Below are 25,706 nucleotides of genomic sequence, written 5' to 3' on the forward strand. Positions count from 1 at the left end.
CTTTCATGAGCCATCTGTTCAGGCACCATCACTCTCTACTTTCAAGATCAACCTACAGCAAGAGGCCCCTAGGATTTTAAACATTAAACTTGCTTTGCTGGCTGCTGTGCCTTCCTTTAAATCTTCACAGTTTTAATTAAAAGCACTGATTTATTTACATTCTTCAAATTTCAAATATACTGTTGCTTAACATTTGCTTAGGCCTAAAGCCAGTTTTCTTAGGTTTTTGCCATCTCCAGTACTTAAAATTTAGTAACAATTCTTTCTGCATGTGATATTCCAGGATCCCGAGATAGCAAGATGTCCTGTCCTAATGACCACATCTGGAGAACTGCAGTATCTATAACCCTGTGTGAAATTCTGCACTAACACAGTTACACTGCTTTTTCTTTTCAGAGATAGCTTTATTTCTGCATTCCTCCTATAGACACATCCACCATATTTACAAGCTCTCCTACGCTTGTATGAATCAGAAATAACCTGGAACACAAGGCAGCAGGAAGCTCCAACTCAGAGCAGAAACTTTCAGCAAAGACAAGAAATGTGGCAGGCTCAGCACAGACAGTCACAGTGGAAAATGCTGCCAGGACTCAGGAAGAGAATGCATGCCCCAAACAGCCCACAGCTGGTAACTCCTGCCAGCACCACACTCTTTCCTAGAGAGGGAATTTCAGTGCACAACAGACAGAGCTCTGCAGGCACATTACTCCTCCAGCCCACTGCAGGCTGGCACACAGTGGATTTGCCACAGACACATGACCACTTACTTCAAATACCAGCAGGCCTTATGTTGAGTGGATGGATTCATCACAACTATTAAAACTGTACTCTTTATTTCATTTTACACTGCTTACACATTCTGGGGATTTTAATGCTCTCTCGACCTGCTCCACTGAATTCTGCATAGAGCAATATTCAGCAATACTGACCAAGGGGAGAAGTGGCAACTATGGAATGTGAACATCAGAACCCACCTCCAAGCCTCGGTTAATACAACAATATGCCCAGAATCACTTCAGGAAATTAAAGAGGAGGAAAAAAAAAAGTAAAAATGTAGAATTAATATTAATGCATGGCTGGAAAACATACCTGTGTGTCCAATTTTTCTTCCAAATCACTTTTCCGACTTCTGCATCAAAATGGAGCTGTAACACTGGGGAACTGCTGAGCTTGAAATTTCCTAAGTCACACTAAACAATGTTCCTATCCTTTTCTCTGCTCCTAGAGGAAAGAATATTCCCCAAGGAAAAAAGGCTGTTGGTTTGCAACCCCTGGATGCCAACGATTCATACTGAGTAGTATATAATTCCCATATTACTGAGATGTGATCGAAAAGAAGCAAATCTTTCACCACTATTGTTTATTTTAGTACACTGTAGTTTGCGTATCTGCCAGATCAGGCCTTCTCCTCTGGGAAAAGGCTGTCCTTTCTGTTATGCACTTGAAGTTTACCCACATTTAAAAATAAGGCATTCCTCATACACAGAATCCCTCTTTGGCATCTTGCTCTAATAAACTCATGTCACAGCTTTAGCAGGCACTTCCCTAGCTATGCATTCACAGGAGTACTCTCTAAAGTTCCTACCTGCAGGAACTTTTATTTCATGCTTGTCAAATGGAAATATCTTACTTTGGTCCCCTTTCAGGGCACAAGCTTCCTTCACAGAGAAGTCCAAGTTGTGTAACACTTTCTCGGTAGATGTACGTGTACTTTTGCTCTTAAAGTGAGAACATGAAAAGGGCTTTGCTGTTGAAGCTAGGGTAGTTTACTACCCTTTCATAGTACAGAAAATTATCATTTTCTGGGTGAGAGAGTGAAATAAATGCTTCTACTTAACTTAGGCTTTTACAGTATCATTTGTTCTCTGGTTCAGCAGCTTTCTGTGATCAGCTGGACTGAAAGAAACCTCACCTAGGGTAGGGAACCTAGTCCCTATGGTTCTTAAGGAAAACTGTTCTTTCTGTCCGAACTGCCTGTTCACTCCATCTGGCCCTTATGAAAGCTTCTCCCTGCTTGTCAGACACAGCTGCTTTCAAGGACTGCACAATCTTCTCTCACTCCTTAGGACAGGACCAGACCCAGAGTACAGCAGCCCAAACAAAACTAAGAGACAGTCATAGTACATTGAGAGCAAGTAATATCACACAGTCAAAAATACACAATAACAACTTTCACTGGCCATTAAGCAAACCTCTCAGAACTCACTTTCAGTTTAGTCCTCAGGACAATAAAAGAGACTCAAACTTGCTCCCCCACTTCCTTTCCTTCAGCACAAAGACATCTCTGAAGATCCGCAAATCTTCTTTCATCCACGCTTTCTCCCTCAGATGTGTCTGCCTGCCCCCTCCACCCCAGTCAACTTCTTCAGCTTAGGCTGATCCCAGGATCAAAAAATGTCAGTTACAAAATAATTCTTCTCTTCTCCTGAACTTATTTTTTTTCTTGTTCCCTTCACTAAACCAGAAGAATACCATTCTTTTTTTTAGAATTATTTTTCTGCTAGGTTAGCTTCCCACAACGGCTCATCATGGAATTATAGGAATAATAATGCTGGCATAGAGAGAAGGGGGGCAGAAACACATGGCTTGGCCTTTATAAATACAAGGCTATTGTGGGATAACAGGAAAATATTCAGTCAACATGCTGTTTTGTAAAAGCTCGATTAGAGACCCTTGAATTTGCATCTGCACTGCTGTTCGTCTAAATTCAGTTTTGCTCTAGATCCTAAATCCCACACAAGAACATGGAGGGAAAACAGGTTTCTCCTGCAAGCTTGTTATTGTTCTCAACAGATCAGATCTATTCACTTTAATAACTGTAATTCAAAGAAAGATCAACAGGCACTGCTCTGTCATATCTTAATACAAAGCACACTAAGAGTCACCGAACACAAAGTATTCATAAAATCAAAGTGAACAAGTGAATTTAGAAAAGATTCTTACATTCTAAGGATGAGACAGCAGGGATGCTCTTGTTCAGTTTGCAGAGGTTTACTGCCACTTTTTATTCCCTGGTCCTGCCACTGAGAAAATGGCTTTATTCATGGCAAGTAAAACAGTGTTAAAAAAAATAAAAAAAAAATTAAAAAAACACAATGCAAGTCTGGCATTTGAATTTAATAAGGATATTGTTTGACATGGTAGATATGGTGATTTAGTGGACAGCTGCCTCACAGTTCTCACATCCATCCACTTATTGATTAAATTCCCTTCTAGCGGCATGTAAGCTTGTCTCTCAAATGGGTGGTTCAAGGAGATAATCTCAGCACTATTCATTTTTGTCCTTCTTGTTTTCATTTTTGGCTAGTTTAGTTTTCTTAACCATCTCACCAGCTAAGCTGTGGGACTGGAATAAAGAATGGAATAATGGACCTGGGCAGCTGCAGATAGGAGGCATGGTGCCCAAGACTGCTTTATTCAGCAGCAGCAAGCTTTTAGATCAACATCATAACATCAAACATCACCCTCAAATGAGGGATTTTTATCTACAGATGACTTTCTCGAGACCTAACAAAAAAGGGGGCACAGCTAATAATGTCTTTAAAGAAAAACAAAAGAAAAAAAAAAGCTGTCAAATAAATAGTTACAGCTGATGAGTTACTGGGAGTATAAAATTATTCTTCTCAAGAGTAAAAATGAGTGCTTGTTTCCTTCCACAGAGGAGAACCATCTAACTACATTACCTGAGAGCTGTTTATCAGCCACATAGACTAGGCAGGCATGGGGAACTGTAAAGATGCCCAGCCTGACATTCAGAAGAGATTCTGACTTACAGACTGCTTTTCACTAAAATTCAACAATACAGTAATTTCTGTTCATCTAGAATAATGGTTTGAATCACAGAACTGTAAGTGTCCAGCCTTTCTTTTCCTGAGTCAGTATCAAAGTAAACTTCTCATGCACAAATATATACAATTTTTGTGCAACTAGCAACATTAATCAAGGCTCTCCATTCACTCCCAGCTCTAACCAATGACGATAGCTACAACAACATATAATATATAACACTATTATACATGTTAAAAAATTAAGTCCATTTTGAAAGGGTAGCAAAGCCACATTTGCATTAAGTAAGTTAACATATCCTCCTAGTTTCACTAAACAAGTTGTGCTTGAAGAAAAGAAAAAAAACCACAGCAGCAAGGGATTCAATGAAAGCTAAGCGTTTTGGACTAGAAATTTTTTTAAAGCCCAACAATATAATACATTCAGTGTAATACCCTTGACTTTGTACTTTGCCAGATATAAATAAAGGAGAAAACATTCACTTCACAAGTGACGTGCAGGAAAAAAGGAACTTTATTTTTTGCTTCTCAGCTGCTGCATGAACTGATACATATTCTCAGATGAGAATTTATTTGGAACTGTAAGTTCAAAGCAACACTTGGCTTGGAGAATCATAATCAAAGTTGATGATGATGATAATGCATGAACAACAACATTACCACAAGAATATAATCATTCATGAGAGATGTCCAACTGAATGTAACAGGGAAAGAGTGAAAAATCTTAAAAAATATTCCCCACAATAAAACATCAAACCTAACCCACAGCTTAATGATTCAAAGCTTACAGAGGCACGAGTTGTTGGTAATAGAGTGAACTGAAGCATTGTAGAGAGGTACTTGTGTTTTTGTGCCAGTCACACTGAAATGGCACCAAGCATCACATGGGCTGAATGAAGGGAAAAATCACATTGCACAGCTTCCAGCAACACCACAGTTTGCTTATATCCAGTATCCAAGCCAAGACACACAGGTCAGGCTACACTGGTATTGCTGAGGTATACTGCAGACTGTGAAGGAGACGAGTCCTCTTCACACTTGCAAGAATGATTGAAGCAGCCAAGTATTACATTCTTATTCTCAAAGAGAAATAAAATGAACTTAGATCAACATTTTCCCCTCTCAGAAATGCAAAGTCAAGGGTCAGATTCCATATGATACATGCTTTCAGTTAGCAGCAAGGCCCTTGTTTGGACAGGCACTTCACTGCATATGTCAGGCAGCTCAGCCATTTACATGAGTCTTTTCTACTGTGGACCAAGTTACTCTATAAATCCTTATGAACTCAGTACCAAACCCAACGGTCCCCTTGAAAAGCTGAGCTTTAATGACATCTACAACAGCAAGAAGGCTTATTTAATAAAATTATGAAGTCTGGCATAAGGAGAGGAGAACAGCACTTCCCTATCCACTTCTTCAACATAATTGTGTTACTTGCAAATGAAACTTAATACAATGGCACCAGCCTCAAACAAGTCTAGCAGCATGTTCTAAGCTTTCTGTAGTCTTTCCTAAATCCACTATTATTCCCCACCAGATTCCCTGATTAAAAGGAAGCCTCTTGTGCTACAAAACTATCCATAAACCACTGGATTTTTCTGGCATTCCAATAGCTCACATTTAGTTTTAACAAAACCTCAGTAAAATGTCCTTAATGCAGAATATATCCTGGCATTAAAGGATGCAGAAATACACCAAGACCTTTAACCTAAATTATTCCAAACTATCTCCACTTTCCATCTGAAGTGGGTAACTCAGTTACTCACACATCAGGCAGTACAGCTGTGATGGCATTCAGGTCCCAAGACAGGCTGCCCTTGCAGGATTTAGCTGCATAGCTGCCTCTCCAGGCCTTCTTTCCCAGAACACCAACCCTATCTACAGGCTGAACAGCCATGTGGGTACTGCACTGGCAGCAAAATTAACAGTAAGGGGCAGAGCTTGACCAGAAGCACCCTTCCAACTATCCCAATGGGCCTTTTCCTACTCAAGTCCTAACCCTATCTCTTGCCATATGTTGTGGTTTAACCACACAGCATTAATTCAAATTCAGCCTGGTAACATAACTACCCCCTATCACTCAGCCTTGCTGGTACTAAGCCATAGCGCAGTCACATTTTCCTCACATAGCAGCCAACAAGAAAATAAGATCTTACTCAAGACTGTCTTGAAACACAACCCCAGCCAAAAGCATGGTCTAGTGACATTAAAATAAAAATAGGAAAGCTTTTTTGACCATTTTGCTAATTAATATGTCAGAGCTCATAAAGAAAGACTCATCAGCTTTTCTCCAGCACTGCATCATCTGAAAGAGCTGTGTCAGCAGAGACCTCAGTAGACAGTCAATACATACTAAAAAGTGTTCTAAGCAGTAAATCAGAACACAAAAAAGAATTTTAGAAAAAAAAATTAAAATAGCTGCAAAAAAATCAGTACTCAATTTCATTATTTGATATAAATCAGGTTATATTTGATATGCAGGTCTTGCCTTCTTTATAAAGGATATTCTCCTAACTGTCCTAGAACTGCTTTTACAAAAAACTAGGAGTTTATGAAAAACTAAGCTGAAGCTGCTAATTTTTCATCTTTGTGAATTTTCAAGGATCTTCTCTGCTTTACAACAGAGGCACCACTTGTCTGCTTCTCATTCTCATCACTGGTATTGGCATACCATTGCCAAGCACACAGGAAGGCAGGAAGGTTACAGAGGACAAATTCTTTCCTAGATGATTCAGAGAAGTTGCCTTACACACACACAGACACACACATGCACTCTGAAATCTGGTTTTTTTTCCAGAAAAGGACCAGGAGACTGCATCAGTACAGCACTCCAATGCTTTTGCTGATGGCATTGTGGAAAACATTTTCAATAGTATTCTTAGTATTTTCAATACTAAGAACACCTGTAAGCACAGCAGAGGTCTTCCATCCAGCAGGATGAAATACAGGCTAGGTATGAGAACCAGCATTCACAGGTAGATTTCTCTACGGGTCATATATGTATTTGGAACAAAGCACCAGCCACCTTTCCACAGAACATACTTACAAGCTCAGGATATGTCCAGACATACTTTTAAAAATCAAATCTACTCTTTAAGTAGGGTGTGGGGTAAGGAATTACTGCTTGTGGGTGCAATATACAAAACAACAGATGGGGCTAGAGCTCCAGATCCTTCTAGTGCCTCAGTCTTACAGAGAATTGCGATAACACTTTTTGAAATTAATGCATGCCTCTAACTCCTGCTGCTCCTGCTCAGTAACATAAAATATGTGAGGGATAAAGTAGCTGTTCCAAAAGCTGAGACTAAATGCTTGAAGAGCCACTGCCCCAGAAGAAATAGAAAGGGTATTTCCCTAGAGAGAATTACTCAGCTGTGTATTTCACAGAGCAAGTCATGTTGAAGGAAAGATAGGATAATTGCATTGATTGTTAGTAGGTGATAATTAATTCTGTAGAGAAATACGTTTAGTTTCCTGAAGTCTAGAATAGGATGGAAACTCTTCATTCTGTAATGAGAAAACAACTGTGGTTTCCTCGCAGCACAAGACTATCTCCCTTTAACATTCTTAAGGTACCTACAGGAAGGCAGCACCATGAATGACGTAAAAACAGAAGTTCTGTGGTGGGACTGAATGCCAGACAATTGCACATATGACATAATTTCAGAAAGCATAGAATAAAAAGGGACCAGAGAAAAAGAACACCATGTTCTTGAACAGACCTTTAAATTAAATATTTGAATGGAAAAATGTGGAAACCAAAATTGCAGCTTGATGTCTCTTTATGAAGTGTTAGGAAATGGAACATAGAGAGCAGGAGAAATGTTTTTCAATGGTATTTGAACAGCATTTAAAGATGATAGGACCAATAAAAATAATTTACACACCAACCGCCTCAGAAGTTCGATAAATGCTTTTATTCTTACAGGGAAAAAAAAAGAAACAACTTGAGGAATCTTTGTATCTATTCCTCGGGTGATCTGTTGGCCACTGATTTTAGTTTATGAAAAAAGATCTTAGGTATATATAAGAGATCTGTGAGGAATAAGTAAAGCAAACAAGTCAAAGTTCAATAAACGTAGGTCCACATGTTCATATAAAATTTGTAGGTGTCTTCAAACAGAAAGCTTTTGAAAGTCAGTTTTCAAGAATCTGCAGAAGTGCACAGAAGAAAGATCAAATGCTACTAAGAGTTATTTTATAAAGCTTAATGTACCTAAAACAATTGACTGCCAAAGAGTTATAATCTTACCCCTCAATATTCTTTGATAGCAGTGAATTCCACTGATCTTTGGTAAACTGCATGATGTTGCAATGTTTGTAGTAATTTTTCTGAACAGGGAAAAGCCCAAGGGCAACACCCTCAGCTTCTTCAACTTGACAAGATCATTTCTTTGAAGCTTTCACATTCCCAAAAGAGAAACTTGAAAGAATCTTTTTCTTCCCAGGAGTGATAATATTACAAGACATATGAACTATTCCCTGATTCAGAAACAGAATCCAAGAACTTCAGAAGCTTAGGAAAGATGCCAAAAAAATTAGAAAGAATTTGTCTACTAAGTTCAGGAAAAGGTCTTCAGATAAGGAAAATCCACACCAGAGAACTAAAGAAGGACACCCAGCTGAACAGAGAAAGAATACCATAAACAATCAGGAATGTCATAACTGACCTTCTTTTGCATGAATTCAGCTGCTTAGACCTATCCATGGAGTGTGAAAGGGCAATGCACAATGTGCTACAAAGGGGCAGTCTGAAACTTCAGGATTTTCTAACATCAGAAGACACTGCTAAATAACTGAAGTTTTCTAGGAAGTTTAAGGTTTCTCATGTCAGCTTACCCACAGCTCATGAAAAATTACAATCTTATGTGACATTGCCTTGGAAGTTTTTTTAATACAACAGCTGGAAGTTGTACAATGCCATGGCACAGTTGGTAGAACTTATTTAGTAAGCAGGTAGAGGAATTGCACCACTATGGATTAACGTTTTTTATTATTATAGTCTGAAAAGTTTAAGAAAAAACGAATTATTTCTCCTGAACAAACACAACAAAAGGAAAAGCTGTAACACTTTTTTTTTTATTCTGTAATTTTTTTTAGCTTTGTCTTCAGTATTCCTGGTAATGGAAGTATAACTCTGAGCAAGAAGAAAAAGCAAAGAAATACTTGTATTTCTCAAAGTGTGCATTGTTTAAGTCTCTACACTCCATAAGAGTGCACTTCTACTTATTTGAAAATGCATTTTCTTCAATTTACAACACCTGTACTGAAAAATAAAGTTACAGCTCTTCCTGAGAATGACTTGCCTACATACGCTGCCTGGCTAAGAGCAACCTCTAATTCATCATTGTTCAACTTGGAGTCAGTGCTTACAAAGTAATGCCTCAATTTGCAAGTGTCTTTGTCACCACAGCTTCTGGAAGCTGATTTCATTTACTGCCCATACTACTTTCAAGTTGCTGACTTTTTCTCCAAAACAGGAGGACAGCTTACCCGATTTGTGTCCGGCCAACAAACCAACTTTGCTTTCATCTGCCACTGGAGAAATAAAAGAAAAGACACAAAGATCAGAAACTTATTTAAATTCACAAGCCTTTGAAACACTGTCAAATTATTTCAGATACAGTATCCTGAATCTTTAAATTATAATAATCTGAAAAAAAGCCTTTATTTACCTAATCCACATGGGGTGCTTCAAAGTCCAAATAACTGAATCAAGGCCCTCTGAAACCAATAAAAGGACTACCAGCAGTCCTTGTGGATTACAGATCAGGACCTCAGAACTTACATGCTCAAAACTGAGTTGTCAGAAGAGCAATTGCACTTGTAAATAACTCATCTTGCCAGACAAATCACAGGGCATAGGAGAGTTGTAACATTTTCAGATCAAAGACCTCAATTGTAAAAAGAATCCAGATGTGGAAACCTTCCCATCTGCAACACATCTCACTGACTCATGGGATCTCTGCAGATAATAAGGTCTCCCAAACCCTGATCTTTTTAAAGGCTTATACATTTTTGTATATTTTATTTTGTCTATAAATTGTAACTTTGTAGTATTTCACAACATCTTATAAAGAAAGATGCTTGTAGTAGCAACAGTTTGCAGACAGTAGTGGAGGAGCAAATTCTGAATGTAACAGGAATTGGAAGCTCTGTTCAGTAACTTCAGTTTATTGTCATATATCTCAAGAAACTAATTAAAATACTCTCCTGGAGGGCTGAGGGGAAGAACCAATCACTATTTTTTAAAATGAATTCTATGCAAAAAAAACCAGCAGTAAATGTAATGTTAGGGATGATAAAACAAGAACAGGAAATGAATGTTAGGGTTGAAAGCTTATCATTCAACTTTGCCTGCCCAAGCACTCCCTTATAACTCACCTTAAAACATAATCTCTTTATATGATAAAATAAATTGTCAAGTCATACCAAAAATTCCATAAATGCAGACTTAAACAAGCTCTGTACAGTGGTCACTATAAAAAGTTTACATAGAGGGTTATCTGCCATAATACCAGAACCTGCTATTTTCTACCTAGGAGAGAGCAGTACAGTAGTTACTGACATTTAGGAGTTACTACTGGGAAAATGATCACAGTAAATATTTTCTTATATTGCCCCCCCACTTCATATTTAAGGAAGCTTTTACACTCAAAAATCAACATCAAATTCAGGACTGGGATTCACAACTGGAGTCATGAATCCATAAATGACCACTGTATCTCTTCTCTACTTCTGTGACCTAATTGCCACCTGATTATCAGCAAATTGACATAGTGTATGGTTTTTATGGGATATAGGTGCTAATAAAGGAAGACTAATTCTGCTTGCAGCATTATGTAAAGATTCTGCTAAACAAAATGGCAATGAGACTAGTCAAAATTAGAAGTGCAACCAAAACTCAAGGATGTTCTGCTCTCCTTGATCTTTCAACTTTTTTTAGTCCCTGGAAATGATAACTATCGAACTCCTTGCTATGCAGTTTGATCCTATAATGCAAAATGACTGGACAAGGATTTACTATAAGGATAGTTCAAACTCCTTTTCCTGCTCCCTCCCCCTAAATATCTCTCTAAGCAAAACAACTGTGGAAAACTTTGGTCCTAAAGGTTAGTGTTTTGACAAGTTATGATTGTGTGAAAACAAGGGATTATAATGAAAACTGATTCACAGCCTTAATTATAGCAGTCACTAGTGGCAACCAGTATAATATATGGTAATTACTTAAAGCAGGTAATGTTACAGTACATAGGAACTTTAAAAAAAAGACAAAACCCAAGGTTCACAGTATTTTTATAAAGCTATGCTGACGACTTGGTTTGCCTGAAACTAATTTTACATTATTAAAAGGGATAAATCCATTTAACTTAATCATACTTTACACACCAGCTTCACACACAAAAATTAGATTTTAATACTGGAGGGAAAAAAGGAAGAATAAAATTATTAAAAAATGAAAAATAATCTTACCAAAATACAAGGTTAGCATTATGAGTTTAAGCACACACATGCACAAAACCAGGGAAATGCAAATATTAAAGTTCTATATCAAAGTTTGAGCAAAATACGTGTGCACCTCCACAGGGTAGTTTTCATTTCATGGGTTATTATGCTTAGGCAGGGCCTTTTGGGCTGGCCATCTTTCATTAGACTGAACAGAAGTAGCCCAGAAAAGTCCATTAGATAAGAATCCCATTGCTTCCCCTGGAAACAAGGAGAATACAACAGGAAAAAAAAAAAAAAAAAAGACCAATCCAAAACCAAAAATAGGCTAACAGAAGATAAATACTTTGTATGCCAAGGTTGAAAACTTTGTAACTACAGATTCCATTTAGGAAGTACATGGGACATGCTGTTTCGCAAAATACCATTTGAAAACACTTTGCACGTTGTTCAAAATTGATACAAACATTCAGTTATGACAAAAACAGTCTTTCTCTAGTTCTTGGCCTTTGAAAAAAAGGCAAGAAGTAAGGAAATTTCTTTCTTAAGATTCTAATAGTTTTGGCCTGTCTTTGTAGAAAATCACCTGAAAGCTTTTAAACAAGGAAAGAGTACCATCTACTCTTAAAACTCAAGTAAAAAGAATTCTAATTATTTTTATATTGCAGCATCAGAAAGTAATTACTTTGCAAATAACTGAAATATTTCAGCTCAAGAAGATCACACTTGGGAATGCACAAATAAATATTTTTATGAAGACACTAGAATTACTCTATATTCTGGAGCTAGGATTATTAAATGCATAACATCTCAAAAAAAAATGAAAACACCTAATTTGGGACTCCAAAGAAAAAATTCAAAAATCTGAGAAGTATTCATTCAAGAGAATAAACAGATTCACAAACAAGAAGATACTTCTCCTTTACTTGTGAATTAAATACTTCACATTGTGAAATGTCCCTGGAACCCCAGGGATTTGTTAGTTCATGAAGTTATTAATGTTTGTCCGTGGAAATCACGCCAGCTTTTTTAAAGTTACATGTATTATTTAGAAATCACATTTTCACCACAGAAACCAGTTATGCATTCACTGTCAGTACTCAAAGTAATTGCTGAAATAAAAGATGAAAGAAGTTCTGCAGCTACTTAATAAAAACATGGACATTTGGGGGCCTAGCAAGACCACAGATTATGGAAGATGGAATATTATTAAACCAAAGAAATTTGCCCAGCTGATAGCAAATAATTGATACTTTTTTTTTTTTTAACTATGCCAACAATTAATACAGAGAGTAAGAAACCCCATCTCTTTAAGCCATGAATTCTTTAGTATTTCCTATGGTAATACTCTGGAGTGCTGTTTTGCTCCAAGAAAATAAATATTATTAGTTAGCAACAGTAAAAGAACGCAACATGCCTTTGTGTCCTTCCACATAAATGTTTTGACTGCCATTTCTGTGCCCTGCTCATTTGAATTGCATGACTTCCAATGGTTTAGTACACAACAACCTTCTGTACTTATCAAAGCTTGTGTCAAAGAAATCCAGGCTTACACAAGACAACAATCTAGGTCCAAACTGTGGTTTAGAGAAGCACAAATCAGTGCTGCTGCAAATTATTATAACCAGTTTCCCTCCTTCTGCCCAGTTCAATTGCTGAACCATCGCATTATTTTTCCCCAAACGCAAGAGTTACTATCATTCACAAGATACAAGGCTCTGCTATTCAACTTAAGTGACTCTTTTGTGAAGGATCAGTTTTGCACATTGACTAAGAGCTACTAAAAAATCTTCTAAACATGTGGAAGTCACGTGTGTTTCTGCTGGACAAACTGACACGTACCTTTGAAGACCAGCTGCAGTTCTGTGCTCAGAAAAGAAGCAAACAAAGATTAGAATTACAATTAATGAGGAGTAATAATTTAAGACACTGAAACACAAAAGAATTTCCTAGAAAAAAGTTTCCTAACAAATACCTTTGTTAGTTAATAGGAAGCCAAATATAAATTTCTTATTGTACGCTAATCAATTCACAAGGGCTGTATTCCCAAACTGCATATATGCTTCCACATTTCTCAGAATCCATCAGTTTCTATAGTATAAACATATGATAAGAAAGCAAAGCTTCAAATGGGTCACTGTTTTTTCCTGGTGAACTCTATCCTTACTCAGCCCTTTCATCATAATGGAGACAGCGCATCATCAATTAGTTTCAGTCAGTGATAGTGCCAGGGACACAATTCTTCTGCTGGTTTTATTTTCTGGGTGAAGCGTTTCCCCATCTAGGAGCAGTATAAATCACTTGGCGAAATGGTGTCAATTGCTATCTCACAACCACCACTTAGAAAATGCTGCTTCCTGTTCTAGGTTTGCCCTGAAGTGCTACATACAAAGAGCACAGGTTAAAATCTACAGTAGTGACAAAATACGTGTATCAGGAAGGGTAAACTTGCACTAGCTTCAAATATCTTTGTTCAGTAATTCCCTCTCCTCACCTTTCTTCCACATACGAGCATTTGTTCTGGGGTGACCCAGATATCCACCAGCTACTCACTCTTGAAGGTTTAGGAGTCCTTAATAGATTTCTGCTCACTTCAGTGTTAAAAAGCACAGAGATTACCAAAAAGCTTGCACAAGGGCCAAGAAAAAATTATACTTATGAAGTAGGAAATAAAAAAGAAAGGCAAGCCTCTTCCAAAATGGCATTTAACACAACATTTGGGATGCCCTGTTCAACACATTTAAAGACAGGAATAAATCACATCCAAACCATGATTCTGGATTCTTTTTCTCTTCTGTACAAGGTTTTCTCTAATTAGATTTTTCAGAACAATTTTGTTAGAACTGATTTAATACTTCAATTCAATTGTATTCAGAGAAGATTCCCCAAGGGATATATCTTGTATATCAGCACATGAGAATGAAAATGCTTAAGCTTGCACTTGCTATTACTACTACTTCTTGAAGAACCAGAAGTACAGTTGAGGCTATCCACTGGGCACATTTAGCTTTAAATGGAAGTTTTTCTCCTGGCAGAAAAAAACATTGTTTTACAATTTCTCAGCCAGCATGAAACAAATTTCTTCACTTTCTTGTATGCCATAACTGCTCCTTCTTGAAGGTTACGCTGTTAATTGAGGCCATCATGGCTTCTTTTACACTTTGTTGTCTTTTCTAATCCTGTCTCACCTCTGCTGCAGAGATACCACACTAGGCTAAAACTCCCCCACTGCAGATCTTGCACATGTCATTAACACTTCCAAATTCCTAGATTTCAACTGCAAGTTCCTATGTAACCTGTCATTCACTGATTGAAAACATTGATAGGGAACAGATTTAAGACAAAGTTTAGACAACATATTTATACGAGTGCTCTTAAGTTACTTCATTATCATCTTTACTTTCTAATACTAGCTATACATTAATTTAACTGCTATTTTCTCCCGCTAACACTTTAATAATCTAACTGCATTAACAGATCCACTCAAACTTACACTAAAGCAGCCTAAAAAAATACCACCTCAAGCATGTGTTATCATGCTCTCAGCTGTGTTACCATCACAACTCGTACAATGCTCTCAGTCTGCTCCACAACAAACTTCCTTAAGTCCTAAAAGATTTCTACAAAACCAGTCCAAACAGTTGATATTCTCTTTCGCCCCCTCAACTGCACTGATTTGGTGTAAAACTGAGCAACAGAATTAGCCTTGTTAAAAGCCTCTCTTTTCATACAGAAAAAACCCCAATTTCAGTCTCATTTCACTTCACAGTGTCCCTATCACTTAAGAAACGATTTTGTTTCATTCCTGACTTACAGATCTCACAAACAGAAACTCGAAAGTAATTTAAACTATGAAAATGGCATTGTATTCATTTGTAAAAATTGATTCTGCAGAGTGCCTCAGAAAATATACATCTAATCAGACAGTACTAGAAAGCTACTAATGACATAAGTTAGGCCTTTTGGCCCTTGATACCAAAGATAATCGCAGCCATAAGCAATACAGTTTTTCCTGAGCCCATAACATTTTTGTTCTTGAAAAATCTTTCTCTTCCAAAGATGATTTTTAAATTACTATTATAAGCCAGTAACATTAAAAAGACTCTTAGAATTTTGATCCTCCTTCTCCATTTCCTCATTAATGCTCTAACAAACCTAACTAGCTCCTAAATGCAGTTCTGAAATTGGTTTCAAGTCAAAGCAAACAAATAAATGTATTCCATGCATACAACATGGTTAACAAAACAATGACTTTAAAATACCAAACTACTTTTTGTCCCACTAATACCATAACTCTCACTAGGGACCTCCCAAATGTATTCTTTTAATTGTATCTGAATCCAAACATTGCTTGAAAGACCAATATTCATTAGCTCTGTCTGGTCCTCATTTGCCTATGTTTTGAGATATTTATTTCAGTTTACAGAAATACACTCAGAGTAACAATAATCTGCTTCAGAGCAAACCATGAAGCAGCTAATAGCATCTTGACTGCATTTCCAGATCCTTCTGGATATGGGACACGGGTTTCCCTTTATTTTGAGGCATTTTAAAAGTATGAACTGTGATTGAATGCATCCCTTCACTAACAAAGAAGTTAGCATTTAGTTAAATACTGGCTTCCTTGCAGAATATGCCATACCTTATACCTTGCACATTTACTTGCTAATTATTCCTAAATAAGTAAGCTACCCGATATTTTACTAAATATGCCCCAAGGTTAAGGGACTCCAAGTATGCCTAATGATGTTTCAGCAAACAATATTTCACTCATATTTAAAATCAAGTAAAGGACATATCCATTTCTTCAGGCTACAGAGCTTAATCAGTTAAAATTTATGGGGTTTTGCCTTTGATGGGGAAAAGAAGAGGGAATTAAGCAGCACCTTGGGATAGTGGTCATGGGTTATTATACCGACATCCTCAAATATAAATCTACACAGTACTTTTCCTGAATTGATACCCAAGAAAAATGCTATATATTCATATGATTCAATTTCATGTTGCTTCAGGTTAAAACAAGCCACACTTTCATGTGTTTGCATACAATTCCCATGGCTGCAGTTTTTACAGTACATTTTTGCACAGCTTAAATCATTCCTGTGCATAAAGATTTATGGAAAGTAAGGGTGTTGGAGATAGATAATAAGACACCTTCTTTCCTTTCGTTTTCACAAAGCACACTGATTTACACTTTCTAATGCAACATTAAAAACAATTTCACATTAACATTACAAAAATTACCTTTTTAATATAGTTAAAAGAACAAACTATTGAAAATGGATTCTGACAAAATATTATATAGAAATTCTTCTCTAGAGAACTGTGGTAATGCAAGGGAAAATGTGTGTGTATAGAGGTTGTTAAAAGCAAGGAAAAATCATCCTTCCAGTGACTTATTTAGAAGCCATTGATTTCTTAATTTTCAATCTGCTGTTGAGTTCCAAAAAAAGTGTTCCAGTTCAGTGTGAAGAGAAAACACAACATTTATTTCCACCATTTTTTCTTTTGTTTTGCTTATTTTTAACACTGTGCTCTAAGCACAAGTCCAAGCTTTGCATGCAGTGAAACTATGGTCAGTACCAAATCAGACTTTGTTTGGCTCTACATAAATTCTTGAAGCCACAGTTATAAGCAGGATCTTTACTTTGCTAATATATGGATGACCATGGCTGAAGAACAAAAAAAAAAAAAGCAAGCAACTGAGAAGATGTGTCAAGTGCCAGGATCAGCAGAAGAAAACAGGGGGGCTGTGCTCTTTTTATCACCACCAGTTCAAAATAAAAGTAGGCAAGGCTAAGAAAAATCTACCATAAGACACAGGATATGAACTCTGCCAGTGATCCAGAAAGTGCTGTCATTATCTCAACACAGCAGCAGGGAAGAACATTAAGACTTATGGCTGACATGGAACTAATCTGTAGCCTATTACTCTGAATGAAGCTGTAAATTTTGAGAAGCATTTGATCACTGTGGAAATGATGGATGCTAAAACAGAGAACTAGTCACCCTGCCCCCATACACTCTGCACAAGGACATCTGTACAGATGAGGCAAGTTCTGCTCAACTCTGCAAAAACATAAAAAAATTATCATTACCACTACACATGCTTTTTTTTCTATTTTTTTTAATTTCTACAACAGTAGCTCAATAACATACGCCACTGATTTTTATTTTGTTTTTTTAAAGTAGGTTCAAGCAAAAACTAATTCATCTAGAAAGAAACTGAGTTCTTGAAATACACCAGCTTCAGGCAGTGCTACTTTTGGGTCCATGCTATCTGTGAATTTGGCAGTTAAGACTTGTGTCAGCCCACAAGACTCACGGCATGGCAGCCTAAACAAGCAGGTGGCAGTGGTTCATACCCTCTGCTCCTGTCCAGCTGCCCAGCCAACAGTCCTGACATGCACCAAGTGTCAATAAACTAAACTCCAGCTGCCCCACTGGCAAGTAACCTACAGCTGGATGTGCCAAGTTCCTTTCACTGCAGGCTTTGCTCTGGAGAGTGACAACAACAAATTGATGCACAATGTTAGCAGTACTGAACACTTTCATCATCCATCCTTATTACCTCATACTATTCACTGAGGATATTAATTTATAGCAATTATTATTTTGTAAATAGCTATGACTGGAAAGCGGATTAAGCACTCAAAGGTTTCTGGGCCTAAATATGTATATAACTGAAAAGAGAAACATCAATGTTAAATGAGTTTTCATTGTGAACCTGTGTAATTATAGACTAATCTTTACTTTACGGATTTGCTTCTTGTACATACATTAGGCCTCATCAAAGCCAGGAAGACCCTTACTATACAATTTCACTAGCTCCCTAATTTCATTAATTTATTATTTGCACATAAGGCTCACAATCCATAGTAATATCTGGGTTTTCTTCTGTTTAAAATGTTACCAACCTTTGATGATCCTTTGGATGGTGATGTCATTAAGGAATCCTGGCCTTTGTTACTTTGTAATTAGACAATGGGCGCATTACACGCATTTTAAGGTGAAGTAGAATGTTTCCTAAGTGAGCAGCAGTACAGATTTCACATTTGTACCCTGTATTAGATAAATTCTGTTGTCTGCTGAATTTGTGATTGTCATTCTGGGTCTCTAGACCCAATCTGTGAGTGATTTTACTGATCTGTGGAGACACATGATTCAGAGACAACTTGGTTTAAAAAGAAAGAAACTGCATCTAAATCACATGTTCTAAAGTCTCAGAGCTCTCCTCCTGGACTCCAGTTCTGTGGTTTTTTTTCTATTTATCCGGTCAGATTTATTTTTGAGACGACTAGCAGAGCTTGAGAACAAAAGAAATGTAGTAAGTGGACAGTGTCCCATGACTACTGGAAAAATAGGGCCTAGAACTTTTCAGAGAAAGGACATCTCCCCTTTGTTACCAAATTTGCTGGAAGATGACTTCCCTATTTCCTTTTTTTTCAGCAGCGCACTGAAATCAGTAATGAGTACACAGCTGCATGCTGGGGTGAGAAGTCACTACTGGTCATGATTGCAGTTAAGTAAGAAGCAAGCAAAAAATCCCCTAAGAAATAACTTTGCTTTCTCAAAAATCCATCCATCCTGGAATGTGTATTATATTAAAGCTCAATTTGGAAGCACATTTTTTTATACCAAACTATTGGGATTTTATTTGTATTTGAAGCACTTTATGTTGCAGTTACTTCACTTGAGATTTTCATGCTTCTGTTCCATTTTCTCTTTCAGACAGCAGCTTCTGCTTAAAGTCTTTCAAAAGGCAGAAGGCCAATCACGGTACTTCACTGCTTGCTAGAGAATGACTGTAAAAGGTCCCAGCTTTCATCATCCTCAGTTTCATTAACTGCCAAGCTACGTGCAAGGAATTTTACTTCATCTGTTATTTATAAAACAATATGGTGCAGATCTTTCATAGTCCCTCCAATTCCTTATATGTGTGTCTCAAGTAGATTTACCTTCACATAGTCAATCAGACTGGTTATTACCCTTTGTATTTTTTAATTTTATAACACATGAGGACTTTCCAACAGCTACCTTCCACAGGCAACAATTTTTGAACACTCTAAACGTGTTTTGTTTTATTTTTGCATCCAATTTTATTTTAGTTTTTAGCCACCATGATTTAATGACTCATGTATATTCTCAAAGGATTGCTCCTGGGTGTCAGGAGCAGATTGTGTGTAGAACTTGAAGTATGAGTTACCTGGCAGTTCTGAATATACTCTCACACATGCTCCCATTGCCTAATTTTACACTGGTGCTCGTGAGCATTCTTTCCTGGGACTTCTATGGCAGCTGGAAGCAAACCTTTCTAAAAGAAGGCTCAGTAAAGTTGAGCATTCATTTTTCTTGTAGACTACATACAATATATGTTTTGACTCAAGTCTCTAAACCCAATCATTTTTTGAGGAGCATTTTCACTCTTTAAAAATACCTAATGCATTACTCTTCATCAAAACACTGGAAGAGAAGAGCAAATGACATATTTTGCCTGGTCATGCAGTAGTGTTATAATTCTGCCTTAAGACCTTTCTTCAATTAATTCATATCCATTCTTAGGCATTTAATGCATTAATAACTGTCGGACTTTCCTTACATGCCATTAGAGGAGTACACCCATTTAATGTTACATCAAAATACCCTATTAAGATGACAATAAAAATCAACAATACAAAACCTACAACCAGTCTGGAACATTTCATGGAAAAAAAAACCTGCAAGGTAAGAAAAAGCTACCTTGAAACTGTATATAAAATGAATCACTTTCTATTAAAGGTGTAGCAGATCTGATCCAACAAAGCACACATCTGTTATTAAAGATATCCCAATGGTAGTCCTCAAAGTTTCCCCATCAACACTGGAGTTCAAAAAAAACCAAAACCAACCAACAGAAAAAGAGTGAGTGTGGCCAAGTAGAATAAAAAGGAAAAAGAAAACCTTATTTGGTTTTCTTTGAGACTTAACAAGCTTTCTTGAACCCTCATTAAAACATGGCTTGGTTTTTCAGCAGCAATAACCCTTCAATCTTCCACCTGCAAAAGTTTTCCTGATATTGAAAGAGCCTTTTACTTACTACTTCAACCCCCTGCAAGATTTCTTGCACAGCACTGATGGGTAGAAAACCATAATTTGACACTCTTCAAGCATTTATAAAGATCTACTGCAACATTTTGCCTGTGCTTGTCATTGTCAATGAAGAAATAAGCAACTTGTGTTAGGAATGTTACCCTTTGTCCAGTGTAGTTTTACAATCATTTATATTTTATAAAAGAAATTATTTTTGTGATTGCTGGTTTTGCTTTATATTTTAGACATAAAAAACTTGTATAGCATTCTTTCAGCTCATTTTTCCATCATTCCCCCTTTTCCTCAGCTAGGATTTCAATACAATGGGCCTTTACAAAAAAAAAAAAAAAAACACACAAAAAACCCCAAAAAAACCCAACCAAACAAAACCAAACAAAAAACCAACAAACTTACTTCAGCTCCAATAAAAAGGGTATTTGCAAATAGCTGCTAGAGGAGGCTGACCATTGTCCCCATCAGTGTAGCTCCTCTGCAAAATTTACTCCCTGATGTTAGTGTTACAGAAACAGAAATGGTACAGATGGGCTAAAGCTAAAAAGCTGACCTATGTGTCACCCCAGCCCTTCTTACCCAGATCCATGCTTTTTGAGGCTTTCAGATTAATTGATTCAGACTGCTTGGCTGGTGTCAAAGATCTGAAGTTGATGTGCTGATCTGTTAAATGCACTGCTGAATTTATGATAGGGCTGTAGGGAGGAAAAAAAAGTTATGTAAAATATTAAGGTACCAGTTCAAACCACAAGTGAACTAATTAAAGAATGCACAAATATATGTTCCTTTCTCCAGTTGCTTACAGCATGCTTTTTTCAAATCAGATATTGATCCTCAATTTCCTTTTCTCAGACTTAACACTTTTAGTCACTTGGTGTCTCATCACAGATGGAAATATAAATGTAAATGATCAGCAATAACTTTCTCTTCATTTTGCTAGTTCTATCTAACCACTGCATTTCCAAATAACATGCTACAGAATGTTGGAGAAATACTGGCAATGTACCTGAATCAATTCTACTTTATCTGCTAATACAAAATTATTTTATAGCCTTGCACTACTTATGCAGAGGCTGGAGGTCTTATGGAGCATGCTATGACTGCAGAATTCCAGGGTATTGTGTTTGCTTGCTTTGATTTTTATTTTGGTCTTTTTTTTTTCATTCTTTTACTTTAAGGCAACCTTCTAAACATTTCAAAATTGCACCTGAGTGAAACTCCAAGTAACTTTCAGTTCAAAATGTAACACCTCAATGCAATCTGAAATCTTACATGTCTCTTTTTTTGACTAGAAACAGAAATTATTATTCTTTTAAGTAGTCTTAAGCAAAAAACCCAAAAATATTTAGTTCCAAATTTAGTTTCAATTAGCTTTACAGTGTCAAAATACTTTCCTAAGTATTTTCCTATGCATTTTGTTGAAATGCAATTTCAGTGAAATCAGTGTGACTTGACACAGCAATTCAATTTCAAGAGAACTTTAGTTCCAAATGGAAAAACAACACAACACTGTAAAAGTCAGGGTGAGACAAAGTACCTGTAAATTCATCATCATTTTAATACATCATTAGCTTTTAAGAGAATGTTTTTCTCTTAGTTTGCTGGAAAAATTAGGAACAGATTCTAACTAACAACTGCCGTTGAGAATGTAATGCTGAATTGCAGTGATCTATGTAGGTTTATCATGTCATACATACCTGCCAGGAGACCAGAAATAACAAAATTATTCTAGTGTAACTACTCTATGTTAGCAAAATGAAAATAGATATGAAAGTCTCGTATAAAGCATTCAAGGTATCGATAATAAAATATATCTACTCTTTGATGCAACCAATCACGTAAGGGTAGTTTTTACTCACACCCCAGCACACAAGGACATGGCTACATTTTTAGCTGAAATGCATACTTTCTTAATAGCATTGCAGTAGATGCATGACTATCAAAACTGAACACATAGCAAATGAGGAAACAATGTTCAATGGTGCATTTCAGCATCATCATCAGGATTGGTTGCATTCCTCATCATCAGGAGAGGCTGAAATTATGCCTTTCATTTGAATCCTGTGCTACTTGAGATAGAGTATGAGCCGTTGTGAACTTCAACATGTTTACATTTTTTTCTGCACCTCCAAACTTCTGTATTTACTAAGGAAATTGGTGCTTATAGCTGCTATCATGGCAGACTTTGCAGAAGTATCTGAAAAATCTGCCCAACACCTTTACAACTGGTAAAGTGTTCATTAATTTTTCTCCTACACATTTCAGAGTTCAGACTTATGAAAATTAATTTTGTAATCTCAAGAATATCTTCATGTGATGTAAGGAGATTCAGTTTCTTACAAACTGTGTTTGGCTTGGACTTTTAAAGCTTTATGAGACTTCACACAGCATTTACACATTGCACCCACAGTACAGTTCTAAATTAACTGTTTTTTTTAATTGGGATTATGCTTTGGGATTTTTTTTGTTTCAGTGAACACAAGACAGGTATCATCTATCATGGATAGCAGGCACACTGCAGCTTATGTACAACTGAAATGAACAACACACTAAATGCTAAAATAACATTTACAGCTTATGTTAAAAGACCTTCCAGGTGACTAAAGAAAGTGGTACAAATTTAGAAAAAAGAGGTTTTATAATAAATTAGAACTATTATTACAACCACTACTGAGCAATTAGTGCTGTAACTATTAAGAAGAGCTGAAGTCCAACCTGTGATTATAATCCTCATTCAGTAGGTCCTCACTAGGATGTGGTGGGAGAGGTGGAGGCGTTTCATTTTCACCATTGCCATGATCAGAAACTGGAAATTCTGAAACAAAATTAGAAAGGGGTTAAATAACCTGCAGAAACAGCTACATTACACCAGTTCACTGACTGATGACTGGAAGGCCTTAAGCAATCCTGAAGTAAATCACAAATTATTCAAATCCCTAAACTAACTAAACTAGAATTAAAATCACACCAAGCAGAAAATACACCCCTTGGGATTTTCCTGAAGAGCTGATTTTCGGATTTGCATATACATAATTAAAGGTAAATATAGGGAAACTTTGTACTTATAGTGAAGTTGAGTGCAAGGCACAAATTGCTTTACTCCATTTTAGTGGAGTGCTTTACTCCATTTTTAACTTCTCCATAGCTGCATTCAAAATGATTATCGGTTCATCATTTCAGTCCCTTTGATAGGGAGCATTTATCACCTTTTATGTACAGAAGAGAACCACATTCTCAGCAAAAGATCAGAAGAAGAAAAATTTCTATTATTCTATAGCAAGAGAACAAAGAGACATTTCTTAATTACAGTCTTCACTTTCCTACCATTACTGCAACTCCTTCTTTACCTTTACAAACAGCATCCAGCTAACTCTAGAAAATTACTTTTTACAAAGACAAATATAAACTACTCAAACCATTCAGTGGTTTGCTAAGCAACAACACTTAAATACCTGCAATACTTCGTAAGACTGCTGTGCTCACTGTAGGCCAGTTCATTACTGTCCTGTAAATCCACTTCTCAACCCAAAGGTATAATCTTAGAAAAAGTCCCTGCATTTTTCAATGTAGAATATGTCTTCACCTCTACCAAACTTAATAAGAAACATGGACACTTCCTTGGGTTTCAATGGCAGGTAAGCAATCTAAAAATAATAACATGTCACACCTTAATGTGACCTATTCTGTTTCATGGAACGTTGGCAGCCTTTTTGTACAATCCTGTATGAAAGCATTAACCTAACCTGAGAGAAAAAGGGTCAGCAAGGAGGGATCAAAGAAGAAAGCAACAGATTATATTTATTTGATAAGAGCACTCACATAGCAAACAAAAGATATTGGGGGAATATTCCAACCATAAAACTCCCCCCCAAAAAAACAAACAAAAAAACAACCTCCACAAACCTATTAGCTCAAGAATCCTATAAAATTCCTATCGGCTGGATAGTCTCCTAAAGATGAGAATAAGAAAAAATAGCTCAAACCCTGTATCTCAGGAAAAGTGTGAGCATTATCAAAAGAAAGTGAGGATAAGCAGATGAGGAAGAAAGTTTTGATGAGACCTTAAAAAATGATTGCCAGTCTGATGTAAAATAAGGTATGCTACCTTACATACACACATAGGCACTGTGATGCCTATTCTTTTAGGTTTGAATTTAAGAACAGGAAACAAATGAGAAGTAAAAGGAGACTACAAAGTTCTGCAAAAAGGCTGCAGGACATTAGTAAGAAATGCAGGTGAGATTCCCTGTCAGAGACTGCAAAGTGATGCACTCCTGAGACTTACCCAAAGGCTCTTACAGCTCTCTAACAGCACACTAGATGTGCACTGCATTGTTATTTCAATATATGCTTAGTGATGTCAAAGGGAAGCAATCATTTACAAGTGCAAAAATGTCCAAACACTCCAACTAGAATTCAATAGTTAATGGTGTGCCTCATTTTTAAAGTGTCTAAGGTTTCATTCTTCCTATCTGAAAAATTATGTAGTATAATTCAGAAGCGTATTGAAAAGGTAGCAAGGATAGTTGGACACAAGCATAAACACTCCTACAAGGACCACAGATTAGGATTCTTTAGTTTAGAGAAAGAGGCAATAAAAGGGGATACAAGAGGAGTCTATGAAACTGTAGAAGCCATGCTTAAGGTGAAAAGGAAGCTCCCATCATTTCATGCACAGTAACAAGAAGGCAACTAGTTTAACTATCAAGTAGCACGCCTAGGACAAACACAAAATTGTGTTTTTCACAGAACTCACTGCCATGAAGATACTTCGGAAAAAAGTATTTTGAAAAAGACCAATATTTTAAAAATGTACCAAAAGTTAGAGATGTATCCATGGCCCATGGTTCTGTTTAGACAGAACCTTTGACTTAGGAAGTCCCTAAACCACTGATTATCAAAAGTAGGAAAGAGATGCCTGATGGAAAAAAAATAACACCCCCCTCCACCCAAAGAAAAAAGAAAAAAAACCACAAATGAAAAAACGAAAAACACCTAAAAAAAAAAAAAAAACCCAAACCCACAAAAAAACCAACAAACTAAAAAAAAAGTAGAGCCACACCACACTTACACTGTGGTTAGCCTTTTTGAGCAGACTCCTATAGCTGTGGCAGGAGACTGAGCATATCATGCAGTTATACTAACTTGATTCACAGTAATTGGTACATCATTTCACCAAGGCTGTTTGATCATGGGTTACCATTGGTATTTTTTTTACAGTAACAAAAGGATATACACAGAAAAACGTCAGACTTCCTCAGTGAATCGGAAATGATCACAAGGGATTACAGCTCCCAGTAAAATGGGAGCAGCAGCCAGAGAGTGAGAGAATTTAACCTAAGGGGCAGTCACTGGCTCTATGTTCAAGACCTCAGGAAATGACCCTAACAGATC

The 25,706-nt window shown here is 36.8% G+C and overlaps 1 protein-coding gene across 3 annotated transcripts in view; it reads right to left on the reverse strand.

The window, feature by feature from the left end:
• Positions 1 to 25,706, reverse strand: part of PARD3B (par-3 family cell polarity regulator beta) — a 396,105-nt gene that overhangs the window by 158,584 nt on the left and 211,815 nt on the right. Inside the window, exons 14-17 of one of the 3 annotated variants that reach the window (XM_053947860.1) lie at positions 23,028 to 23,127; positions 20,892 to 21,007; positions 13,074 to 13,094; positions 9,279 to 9,323 (exon numbers count right to left, since the gene is read on the reverse strand). In XM_053947860.1, the coding sequence (XP_053803835.1) occupies positions 9,279 to 9,323; positions 13,074 to 13,094; positions 20,892 to 21,007; positions 23,028 to 23,127 (282 nt within the window). The remainder of the gene's footprint in view (positions 1 to 9,278; positions 9,324 to 13,073; positions 13,095 to 20,891; positions 21,008 to 23,027; positions 23,128 to 25,706) is intronic. The other 2 variants (XM_053947861.1, XM_053947862.1) reach the window with 2 other exon arrangements.

This window comes from Vidua chalybeata, chromosome 7, assembly GCF_026979565.1.
Source record: "Vidua chalybeata isolate OUT-0048 chromosome 7, bVidCha1 merged haplotype, whole genome shotgun sequence".
In the NCBI taxonomy this organism is placed as follows: Eukaryota; Metazoa; Chordata; class Aves; order Passeriformes; family Viduidae; genus Vidua; species Vidua chalybeata.